Source organism: Sycon ciliatum, chromosome 7, assembly GCF_964019385.1.
Source record: "Sycon ciliatum chromosome 7, ocSycCili1.1, whole genome shotgun sequence".
Lineage (NCBI taxonomy): Eukaryota > Metazoa > Porifera > Calcarea > Leucosolenida > Sycettidae > Sycon > Sycon ciliatum.
In genome coordinates, this window is record NC_088649.1 from 5,376,068 (window position 1) to 5,388,839 (window position 12,772).

Genomic DNA, 12,772 nt, shown 5'->3' on the forward strand with positions numbered 1-12,772 from the left:
TCAACCAGGGAATGCGTGTGATAATAATAAATAATATGTACTCGTGACATAGCGGGCTCATCCGTGTTACCTGCTATGCAGATGCATAGCACATTCTTAAATTAAGAAATGGTCCAGCGAATACAGTAGGGGAGAAGTACTCAACTACTTTATATCTCCATCACTACCCAAACATGGCTGGCTGAGGTAGAATGGTTTGGCCAGATCAGCTGCACTAGCAGCTATGCCCTGCGGCCCACTCCAGGCTACTTCCGCTAATAGGAGCGTAAGACACGCTACGACCACTACAGTGTTGATTGCAGCCCTTTTTTCCCAGGCATCCCGTGAATCAGTTAAATGCATTGACACTGTGTCTCGAGCAGGGAGTGGTGCTTTCTTGCAGGTTTGCCAAGTCGAAGGTTCAGTCATGACTCGAGAGTCAGTCAAGTGTCAAGTCAAGTCGGCGGAATAGCGCGAGCTTCAGTGAGGGGAGCAAACTTCCCTAACAATCATCGCCGAAGTCACAAACACTATTTTGAATGAGTTGGGCTCTAGAATACGAATATTTTCAACAGAGCCTCCCCTGCCCCTCCTCACCAGTAACTTATTGTACTTCAGATGACTGTACGAGTACAGCAACAGGGAGGCGTAGCTGGGTCCCCTTTTAGGGGGGGGGGGGGGGGGTGCACGGCCGCATATGTGTAGGATGGCTGGCGCATGTATTTCATGGTCATTATGTGCATGCTGGACCTAGGTCGATATTTCGGGGGGGGGGGGTACAAGTGCCCCCGTGTCCCATGCGGGCTACGCGCCCGAGCTGCAATACCACAGTAGAAGAGCTCTACCTCTGTTCACACGGTGCTCGATACCACAACACGGCCGGAGCTTCCCCTCAGAGAAGGCAGAATGAGGCTACTCAAGTGTCGTGCTTATCAGCTCAGGCAAAGGCAAAGGTTAGAGATTCCTGCCAGGGGACGGTACAGCGTGAACCTTTGAGTAGCAAACACAACCCCGTTGCGAATGGCTTGCTGCCAGGTACTACAGTCTTACCGAAGTGAAGGTGATTGACTTCTCGGCCGGATTGATGACAATGTTATGATGATCAGGAACTTCCTTTTCTTCATCCTTCATTAGATAAGTATTATGAGGTTCTACAGCAACGCAAGCAAAACAAAACACACCATGACAAAGATTTGTTCACTTGATCTTTGCTATAGTGCGTTTCAAAAAAGAATAGACCTCCAGACATTTTCAAATAATTCAAATTCGGCTTGAGCTTTTTGAGAAATTTCTTCGGGATATTGCTCAGGCAGTCCCACCCCCCCCCCCCCCCCCCCCATTTTTCTCATATATATTTCGCGATTGGATAACAGACGCCGAATTTCGGAAATTTTATGAAAAAAGGGATCATAGATTTCATTAAACTAGAGGTCTATACTTTTCTAGTAAAGAAAAAGGACCAATAAACTACAAGTTACACTATAATGTCCACTAACACCACCAGCTACTAAATAATCATCTCATGCGATAACATTGCACGACACTGACCGACGGTACTGACGTTCTACAACTAACTGGCTAACAGCTCAGTGTCGTGCAATGTTATCGCATGAGCTGATTGTTCAGTAACTGGTGGTGTTAGTGGACATTATTGCGTAACTTGTAGTTTCTTGGTCCTTTTTCTTTACTATAAATTTATCCTTGGTTCTCCATCCGAGTCCATTCTACTGTATAGCAGGAAATTTTCGGACGGAAATATTTTCGGACAAAGCCGAATTTCGACCTTTCGTACGGATTTTACTTTCGTACAGTGCTACATGCTAAATGCACATGTTCTCATGCGGTATGCATGTATAGTGTACATAACTTCACACGAACAAATTTTAGTACGGAATTAATTTTAGTACAAAAGAGGCAGTGTACGAAATCGTACGAAAATAAATTCCGTCCGAAAATTTCCTGCTATACAGTATCCTTTTCAAACACACTATCACCATGAAATAAAAGGAGCGATGGCAATAGCGGCATAAGCAGCGGGTCGGATTCAACTTTGTGTGTGCAGGTTGGAGGGGGCTCGGAAAGTCTGCATTTTCTTCGGTTGAGAGAAATGGCAACAATATTGGAGGACCCCTTGTAGTACGGTAATCCGGTACATGTACTCTTGACCCAACTAAAAAAAGCGGCTGGGGAAACGAAAAAAAAGAGAAAAAATTGGGCTTGTCCGGGATTTGAACCCGGGACCTCTCGCATCCGAAGCGAGAATCATACCCCTAGACCAACAAGCCAGACATGACTGTGCCTGGCTAGCATACTGTACACATGCTGCCGTGTGCTCTGCTCATTGGAGACGAGCATGGAAGATTGCAAAATGGCTCCGACCGTGCAGTGGTTGCCAGCTATTCTGGATTGCCGAAACGTACCGCGAGAGCCCCCCACCATCTCTTCCTTCCGTGGTCGTATTGTGGAGGTGGTGTCCTGTCTGTAGGTCATACGACACAAACCCTGTACACACTTGGTACGTTGTGCAGTCAATCCGTACTCAATTTACCTTTGAACGGACACGAGCTCCACACAAAAGCCTGCTAAGTGTGACCTTAGTACACTAAGGGTGTGTTCTTAAAGTCTCTAGCTTCTCGGAGAAGAAGAAAACAGAAGTCGAAGAAACTGGTATAATGCAAGAACGGGTCTCGAAGAATTCGCAGACATTTTGCACATGTGAAGCAATATGAAGCGCCAAAGGGGCCGTGATCTTGAGTGCCACGAATATAGTACACATTGTGCGTATGCAAAAGGGGGAATGCGTACACTCATGATCAACACATGCTTTTAGCTGTAGTTTGCATGCGCTGATCCCAAACCGCGGGAATCTACAAGTTTCAACCACCTCTGAAGCTTGGAGAGCTTCCTAAAATTCGGAGAGGATATAAGAACAGCTCTCGAACTTTTCCGAGTGTCTCCAACTTTTCCGAGAGGATTTAAGAACGCACCCTATGGTTCTCACACGGTACAAACTTTGTTGAACTCTGTCACATGATTTTCCTGTCCCTGGCTGTAAAATCAAGGTGGGGCGCTCTCGCGGTACTTTACGGTATACGAAGAATGCGATGTAGAACATATCAATGAGTTTGGCTTAGTTTTTTTAGCATGTGTCAGCTGTTTCGTTGTAGTGAAATGCGTTATATTTTTCATTTTTTTGTTCGTTGTCGACCGGAGACAAGCACAAAAGACTCGATACTCACGTCGTAATGTCAGAATACTCTGCCGGTGCTGGCGTGCAGATGGTGGAGACACCATGGCCGATCCGCCACTGCCACCTCCGTTGCCAGGGCTACCGTCGTCATCACAACCCCCGGCGGGAGTGCTGGACGTGGTGCCGGCGTTGGTGGCGCCGCCTGGGGTGCTGTTGACAGACTGGCAACTGCGTAGCGACGCACCGCCACTACCACCGCCAGGCATGACCACGGATGGGCTGCCCAGCACCAGCAAGTCTGGCCGCGGCATGGTGTTCTGTGACGAGCGGCGTAACTGCTGTAAGCTGGTTCTTGGGCGCATGGATTGCTTGGTATGCAGGCCACGTAGCGAGTTCAGACTCAGCGACAGGCTTGTGAAGCGACTCATCTGTGTCAGCGAACAGAAACAAGAAAAGGATTGCTGGTAAGTAGAGAGAGGGGAGCTGCAGAAAAGACATTCAGAGTGACCAGGCAGGCTGTGCGTGTGGGTTCAGCTGGACTAATCTGACCCGGCCTATTAATCTCTACATCATTAGTACAGCAGGGCACATGACATACCCCCCCCCCTTTCCCCCTCCACCCGCACCCCGCACCGGATGATTTTCTACCATTAGCCACAAGCACAACGAGAAACGGTCACGGATGGCAGACTCCTAAGATGTGAATCCTTATGCCCTGATAACTCTAAAAAGTTAAAAACATACTTTTGTATTAGCAACCAGAGGCGATACTGATCCCCAAAAATGTCTTCTCTTGGGAAGAGCCTCTCTCTACTACATTGCCTCGGGGTGCAAAAATGCATCTCTAAATTCCACAAGGTGAACAGACTTTTTTTGTCTTTGATAGGAACAAAAGATGGGCTTGTCCGGGATTTGAACCCGGGACCTCTCGCATCCGAAGCGAGAATCATACCCCTAGACCAACAAGCCATACACACTATGAGTTGGCCAAGAGCAAGGTCTGAGCTGTGATTTGGTCTTCAACCAAACTTTAGCATCCCTGTTGGTTCGACTCAATCGGACATTCTTTCCTCCTTGCTTCCTTGAAGATCCTTCCATTTCAAGAACAAAAAGTATACGTCACCATGGATGGCTGTCTAATCAACCTGGGATGGCCCTCCCCCACGCGCCTCTTCTGTTGTTTCTCACATGGAAACAGTGTCTGCTCTAGGATTTCAAACCAACCACTGGGTACACGTGTACACCTGGCGCAAGTTTTGCAACCGGGTCAGAGCCACAAGGTAATCTATGGACAAGGCATACTGAGCAATCTGTCTGCGCGCGCGCTCGTCCGCACCTGCACGACAATGCATACTGGACATCTGTCTGCACACACCCTTGCACACACTCCATCATTCACCCCAGTGTCTGGAGATATGTGGATTTTGTAAAAAAAAACAAAAAACAAAAAACACCCTTGCACCGTGTCTGTGTGTACTAGTAGCCCCCCCCCCCCCCTTGAAGTACAAGAAAAAAAGCCATAACAGTGGCGTAGCTCGGGCAATATTTGTATGGATACTGGATATCTTTGGCCAACCAAGTCTAGATGTATTTAAGGTCCTTGATACAGATAACACATGTTATTCCACTAGAGGTTAGGCGAAATATCTGGCAGTTGCATATACAATACAGAAGCGTGTAGTTGATAGCAAAATTGGTACAGTGCGTATCGGTTATAGTGTGGTCGTGTAAAAGAATAATATTCTTTTATTATACTGCCTACAAGAATGAACTCTCCTATTTTCATAATCATAACATGGGTTTCATTTTATTCTTACAAGCAATGTTATCGTGTAATAGAATATATCTGTTGTGAACCCTCTGGTTCTCTAAAGTATCAGGAACGAACGACCCCACACGGCACGAGGACAACTATTTATTCTCAACAGTATATTTCACTTCCATCGACTAATAACTATGAACAATGAATGAATGAATGAACAACTAACACTAAAACCACCAGGTAGTTATAGCGTGAAAATGACAGCGTATATGAGAAAAGCATACAACTACAGCGCACACAGCAAACCGCACATAGCGCATGTAGCGTATACTACGTCGTAATCATCTGCGGTACGGCGGAGTCGGGATACAACTGCATTGGAACGAACACAATGACACAAGCGAGAAGGCCTTTCACTCTCGAGAACTTGTGGTTTCACAACATTCTCCCCACCAAAGGGCTTCTCACCGCCGTACAACAACTCTCTAAGCCAAAACGATCGGGGCTCTGACTACACGCCCAGAACGAGTCATCCGCTGCTGTGGCGGTGGCCAAGGTGGAATATTACGAGTGCTCACCATTTCTGCCAACTGAGCAATGGTCTGCGGGCTTGCGCACTTCAGATGAAGCTCTAACGTTGGCTTCACGAGAGCACATACCGGAATGACTGCGGAGCTACCCAGGATCGTGATGGCGAACTTGTCCATCCGCTGTTGGCTTGATTCTGCACCGAAGGGCTTCACCTCAACAGTCTCAACACCAAGCGTGCCGATCTGGGCTGTCACACACAACACAGTCACTGGGCCACTGCCTCGTGGGGCGGACGCTGGACCAGATAACCTACATTCGATCTCCATGTTCCACACAGTCTCGCCGCTTACTTCTTCCGTGCTAACCAGTATCGCCCTTCTCATTTTCTCGGCTTCTACGCCTTGCGCTTCTAAGTCTTGCACCTCTAACTCTTGCGCCTCTAACTCTTGCGCCTCTACGTCTTGCGCCTCTACGTCTTGCGCCTCTACGTCTTGCGCCTCTACGTCTTGCGCCTCTACGTCTTGCGCCTCTACGTCTTGCGCCTCTACGTCTTGCGCCTCTACGTCTTTCGCTTCTACGTCTTGCGCCTCTACGTCTTGCGCGTCTACGTCTTGCGCCTCTACGTCTTGCGCGTCTACGTCTTGCGCGTCTACGTCGTTCGGCCGAGACTCCAGCTGCTTATGAGCGTCTCCGACCAATGTCGCCATGCACTGTACCGACGCAGTGGGCCTTGGATCCGATCCTCCCACTGGCTTCAAATACTCTTCTGACCGCTGCTTGTCTTTAAGCAAAGTCTTCCACGCCTTGTCCGGCGTCCTTCGGGGCGAGGCAAGCAAATCTCGCTTTGCTCCCTCATATTTACTGCTGGCGATGCGCTCGTTAATCTTCTTGAGCTTTTCGTTAAACTCTGTGCGGAGCGCACCCTCTTGCCGTCTAGCACTGCGCTCTTCAAACTCCTCGCTCTGTCGGAGCCTCTTCTCCACGTATTCTCTCAACCTATCGCCTTCAAATCCATACCGAATTCCGTTGGCGATAAAGTTGGCTTCAATGATCCATAGTTCCTGTGCCATGCTCGCTTCGTATCCTGGCGTGGTCGCCAAATGTTGTGAACCCTCTGGTTCTCTAAAGTATCAGGAACGAACGACCACACACGGCACGAGGACAACTATTTATTCTCAACAGTATATTTCACTTCCATCGACTAATAACAATGAACTTGTGGTTTCACAACAATATCGGTCCTAAGAATGGACTTTGTGTAGCAAAACATGCCAGATTAGTACAAAGTGTATCGCCTGTAGTAATAACATCTGCCCGATACAGTTCTGAACCGACTCGAATTGCCTGCAAGTGCATCTGTTGTGGTCATGTAACTCATATTGCTCAGCCAGTATGGGACTACTTTGGAAGTATGAGCAACCGCATACACAGTAGCACTACGTTGCATGTATGATGATCTTCCTGGCTATGCGCACATGTACAGTACGGATCGGCTATAGCGTTGGTGTTTGATTTTCGTGAAAATATCACTATAGGCGATATATTACTATAGGCGATATGCATACTTAGGTATGCCTGACAAATGCGTGTATGGTGTCATTCGAATCAGTGCAACGTGCAGACAGCAGACGCGTGCTGTGCATATGACTGTGCAATACGCGCAGTGCAGAGCTACTTCCTGCGGAAACAAAAACTTCGTGATTTTTTGACATGAGTTTTCATGGAGTTGCTGTGCTCAACAAATGTGTTCTTTTGGAAGAGAAACACTTCAACACATTCAATCGACATAGCAATATCTACAGGATCGATTAGTGGGAGTAGAGTCTCAGTCTGGGTCGCCATCGCTCGACTCATCACCGCTGAAACCGCTCCAAGTAGCAGGTCGATCGTGATGTCGTATTTCACGGAGAAGCTTCTCCGCGTCCCTCATCGTCTTCGCTGTTACCTGAATGCCTTCTCCAACATCTCGGCGGAGACCACGGTAGCGCTTCAGCGCTGGTACTCATTACTGCCTCCGATCTCGCTCGAGGATGCCCCGGAACAACAAGCACAGCCCACGCCAAACATTTCGAATTATTTCCTCCGAGGGATATCATAGTCGTACCAGCGCTTCCTGGCTGCCGCGATCAGATCTTGCCATGTACGATGTATAATTTCTTATGATCATCACTATAGCCGATGACAAATGTATGCAATAAGATCATTTTGACAAAGAAATCGTATCATTATAGCCGATATATTACTATAGCCGATTATTACTATAGCCGATCCGATATGTATAGAAAGGGGTGGTTTACGAAAATGAATTTGAGAATACGATCACTATAAGAGGTATATTACTATAGCCGACAACCCTATAGCCGATCCGCACTGTATATGATACGTCACACTATATTTATCGTGTGTAAGAAATATCGGAAATAAGAATAGAAAGTCATTTTTCAAACACCCACGCTATAACCGATACCTACTGCACACCGTTTTAACTTATAATATAAATACAGCATCTGTGCTACGCTTCCGAGTCCTCAATGAACGAAACAGTTCCTCCCGCAGATTGAGTAAATTGCAGGTTATGTATGCAGCATTTGCAACAAATACATGATACTGGTTCAGAGTGGTGTGAGCCGTGGTGTTCACACAATATTTGGGAGAATGATGCTCCGTGGTTTAGTTGCTGGCGACTAGAAAACAGCTGGCCTAGTTGATGGCCAAACTTGTTGCTTTCCCCTCCAAACTATGTGCATGTGAAACAAAACCCATCACTCACACACTTGGAAACGATCAGCCAGGCCTAGGTTTCCAACCAGTAGCAACTGAGTCTTATGTGCTGGCCACATACTTTCATCGCCAAGAAGCCATGCTGTATGCATGGACTGGTAAACCTCCTAGGTGGTCGGAAATGGTGCTGCAGTAGCTCAAACGTCTCCCTTGAACTTAGCGGCAACTGGCAACTTCAGCCACGAGCCCTGCGCACCAGCCACTGTCCTTGCACTTCTCCCTTTTTTCCGATCATCAAACGTTCACAAAACTCTGGCATCGTCAACCAGTTGCTGAAGAAGAGTACCGGCTTCATGTCGCGCTGCAGGTTACGGAGAATCACCTTCTACAAGACAACCAGGACCATCCTCGGGTGACGACTACTCCCCCAACGTTCTAGACTCATATTGAGAGTTGAAGATTCTCGGAGAGTCCACACATTTTCGGGCTGCCCTGAAGCGAATTCGCTGCCAGAGTCGACAGAATCGGGCACCGACACAGCGTCAGCCCTTGAAAGAGTTGTCTGAACAACCGCTATCATGACGCTTGGAAGAAGTCGCTGAAAACAAATCTCCAATTTGCGTTTGGTGAGATCACTTCACACATGTACCTGACACACTGACAGAACTTGGAAATTGGTGGCGAAGAATAAAAAGAAAATGGAAACAAACTGAAAGCTTTCGAAACAAAAAGACTTTGACTTTCCGACTTCGATTTCGACTCTGGTTTTGCTAGTGCAAAAAGGGTGTGAATCCGCACTGCACCGGTGCTGTGCAGCACTGTTGCAGTGTGATTCACACAGGGAATGCGAACAGCGGTTCAAAGAAGTACAAGCCAATCCGCAAGCTTCACAAATGTACATAGACTAGATGTGATTGTCCTACAAGGCTACATGACTGTAGACCCTGCGAACTCTTCTTCAGTGAACAGTAGACTCCACGCGTGAAGTCAGTGCCTGTAGTCCATGGTAGTCTGTGTAGACTTGTGCATGAGCTGGTAGTAGTATAGTGCATGTCGACATGTCCTGGCCAACCACGTATGGATACCTGACTACAAAGTATCCACTCTGGCTACGCGCCTGCATAAGTACAACGAGAAACAGCATTGGATGGCAGACTCCCAGGTGGCTTTCGACTGGTTTGTCAAGTCATGTGAATCCTTATGCCCTGATAACTCCCAAAAGTGTACTTTGTATTATCAACCAGAGGCAATACTGATCCACAAAAAGTGTCTTCTCTTGGGAAAAACCTTCTCTCTCCTACTTTACCTGGGGGTGCAAAATGCATTTCTAAAAAAACGCCTGCATAAGTACAACGAGAAACAGCATTGGATGGCAGACTCCCAGGTGGCTTTCGACTGGTTTGTCAAGTCATGTGAATCCTTATGCCCTGATAACTCCCAAAAGCGTACTTTGTATTATCAACCAGAGGCAATACTGATCCACAAAAAGTGTCTTCTCTTGGGAAAAACCTTCGCACTCATACTTTACCTGGGGGTGCAAAATGCATTTCTAAATTCCACAAGGTGAACAGACTTTTTTTGTCTTCGATAGGAAGAAAAAATGGGCTTGTCCGGGATTTGAACCCGGGACCTCTCGCATCCGAAGCGAGAATCATACCCCTAGACCAACAAGCCATACACACTATGAGTTGGGCAAGAGCAAGGTCTGAGCTGTAATTTGGTCTTCAACCAAAATTAAGCATTTCTGTTGGCTCGGCTCATCAGTCATTTTTTCCTCCTTGCTTTCTTGAAGTTCCTTCCAGTTCAAGAACAAAAACAGTATTCGTCACCATGTCTGGCCAATCACCCCTCACAGTTTGCTCTTTCTCGGGATGTCTGGGTGATCATCCCGGGATGGCCCCCACGCGCCTCTTCTGTTGTTTCTCACATGGAAACAGTGTCTGCTCTAGGATTTCAAACCACCCACTTGGTACACGTGTACCTGGCCCAAGTTTTGCAACCGGGTCAGAGCCACAAGGTACATCTATTGACAATGCATACTGAGCAATCTGTCCGCGTGCGTGCGTGTCTGCACGACAATGCGTACTGGGCATCTGTCTGCACATGCCTGCACCGTGCCTGTGTATACTAGTACCCCCCTTGAAGTACAAGAAAAAAGCCATAAGTACAACGAGAAACAGTAATGGATGGCTGAGTCCCAGGTGACTTTCTTCTGGTTTGTCAAGTCTTATGAATCCTTATGCCCTGATAACTCCAACAACGTACTTTTGCATTATCAACCAGAGGCGATCGTGATACACAAAAAAAGTGTCTTCTCTTGGGAAGAACTTTCTCTCTCCTACTTTGCCTGGAGGTGCAAAACTACATCTCTAAATTCCACAAGGCGAACAGACTGTTTGTCTTTGATAGGAACAAAAGATGGGCTTGTCCGGGATTTGAACCCGGGACCTCTCGCATCCGAAGCGAGAATCATACCCCTAGACCAACAAGCCACACACATTATGAGTTGGGCAAGAGCAAGGTCTGAGCTCTGGTTTGGTCTTCAACCAAAATTTAGCATCTCTGTTTTTCTCTACAAAATAACCACATAATTATCTCCAGGCACTGTTGGCTCGGCTCAATCAGTCATTCTTTCATTCTTTCCTCCTTGCTTCCTTGCAGGAAGATCCTTCCAGTTCAAGAACAAGAATAGTATTCGTCACCATGTCTGGCCAATCACCTCTCACAGTTCGCTCTTTCTCGGGATGTCTGGGTGATCAACCGGGTCAGAGCCACCAGGTACATCTATTGACAATATGCATACTGAGCACTCTGTCCGCGTGCGTGCGTGCCTGCACGGCAATGCGTACTGGGCATCTGTCTGCACGCGCCCTTGCACACGCCTGCACCGTATTCGTGTGCCCTACAGTGCTGCTCGACGAGAAACAAACGTGTCACAAACGCGTTGGTTCATGCATACGCAAACCAGTTGTGAGTACAGTTGTAGCTTTCTGACAGTCTTTCCGGCGACAAAAAAAAACACAACAGGAGAATCAGCAAAAATGGGCTTGTCCGGGATTTGAACCCGGGACCTCTCGCATCCGAAGCGAGAATCATACCCCTAGACCAACAAGCCATACACATTAGAAGTCGGGCAAGTGGCAAGCTATCACCGGAATCTGATGATAGCCTGCCTCTTGAATGACTTCTCAAAGCATACTGCTAGACCAACAACCCCACACAGCATACTGCTACAGAAAATAGCAAGCTATGGGCAGAATACCATCCCTAAACCTACCACAGTGGTTTTCTTGGTATCTTCGGCAATGCACAGCCCATCTGCACCATAGATGTAGTGACAGAGAAGTCGCTGACACAAACCCTGTGGTGGAACGACAGGAGATGATTCACCATACACACGCAAGAGAAGTTGCGAATTATCCTCCTTTGCAAAAAAAAACTGAAGATGTTCAATTACAATCAGACTCCAGAACATGAATATACTGTCGTGGAGAGACAAGACCACTCACCGTTCTTTTCCTCTCTCCGGACGGACCGACAGAGAGGATCTGCTGTAACGTCTGCAGGATGTTTATGCACAGCTTCTCATCGCTGCCCGACGCAAATTCCTTTGTGTACGTAACCAGTCTGTAGAAGGGATCAATACGACATGAGAGCAAACACACGCACACGCACACACACACACACACACACGCATACGCACGCACACACAAAACGTAGGCACATACACACATACACATGCATACACATACACATACACACACATGCATGCACATGCACTTACGCACTTACGCACGCACCCGCACATACGCACTCACACATACACACACACACACACAACACTTTTAAAACACACAAAATAGACAGACAGACACACCGACACAAAACACACATACACACAATTCCAACCTAGTAAATATGAAGCAATGGAGCTAAAAAGAAGAGTGGCAGCTGCAACACTCGTCACAGGACACACACTCACGCATATCCTCCCAAGCGGTCCCCATACACGCCGTGACCGTGTGGAAAGCAAACAGTAGTGAAAAGGAGCCACTACTCACCGCTTCAAGTAGCCGCCATTCCTAGCCAGCTCCCAGCCGCGAGACTGTGGTGCAAAGAGAAGCTCAGGCTCGTGGAGTAGATCAACAAGAACCAGCCGCTCTTCTTGCACATCCGCGGAGAACTTTCTGGAGTAGTGGTCTAGAAGACACTGTTTCCACAAACACACACATGATCGACAAGAAACAATAGAGCTAATGCGATTATATCATCAGTTGAGATGCGTTGGCAAAGTCGCGACACAGCCAACGCTAGCGATGCACTAGCGACTCATTGCCATGTATATGTACCTAGCGCCCATGAGCAGTTCCGCTGTATACTTAGCGATTCCGGAAAACTGCTGACCCATCATTACGACATCTTTCACATAACCCCTAGACAGGCTATGTAATCCCATCATCAGTTGAGATGTTTTGGCAGAGTTGCAACACAGCGATGCACTAGCGACTAGTGCTGTATACATAACGCCCCTGAGCGGTTCCGCTGACTCATCACCATGACAACATTCGCATACAGTAACCTCTAAATAC

The 12,772-nt window shown here is 47.5% G+C and overlaps 1 protein-coding gene and 5 non-coding genes across 6 annotated transcripts in view; all 6 read right to left on the bottom strand.

Annotated features, from left to right (window-relative positions):
• Positions 1-12,772, bottom strand: part of LOC135820793 (inositol 1,4,5-trisphosphate receptor type 1-like) — a 117,437-nt gene that overhangs the window by 24,473 nt on the left and 80,192 nt on the right. The window contains exons 42-46 of the mRNA XM_065333836.1: positions 12,245-12,393; positions 11,693-11,810; positions 11,461-11,544; positions 3,219-3,597; positions 1,030-1,130 (exon numbers count right to left, since the gene is read on the bottom strand). Of these exons, the coding sequence (XP_065189908.1) occupies positions 1,030-1,130; positions 3,219-3,597; positions 11,461-11,544; positions 11,693-11,810; positions 12,245-12,393 (831 nt within the window). The remainder of the gene's footprint in view (positions 1-1,029; positions 1,131-3,218; positions 3,598-11,460; positions 11,545-11,692; positions 11,811-12,244; positions 12,394-12,772) is intronic.
• Positions 2,193-2,264, bottom strand: Trnap-cgg (transfer RNA proline (anticodon CGG)). Its single transcript has one exon. It is a non-coding gene; the product is annotated as a tRNA-Pro (tRNA).
• Trnap-cgg (transfer RNA proline (anticodon CGG)) lies at positions 4,067-4,138 on the bottom strand. Its single transcript has one exon. It is a non-coding gene; the product is annotated as a tRNA-Pro (tRNA).
• Positions 9,786-9,857, bottom strand: Trnap-cgg (transfer RNA proline (anticodon CGG)). The gene has a single exon. It is a non-coding gene; the product is annotated as a tRNA-Pro (tRNA).
• Trnap-cgg (transfer RNA proline (anticodon CGG)) lies at positions 10,604-10,675 on the bottom strand. The gene has a single exon. It is a non-coding gene; the product is annotated as a tRNA-Pro (tRNA).
• On the bottom strand, positions 11,227-11,298 carry Trnap-cgg (transfer RNA proline (anticodon CGG)). The gene has a single exon. It is a non-coding gene; the product is annotated as a tRNA-Pro (tRNA).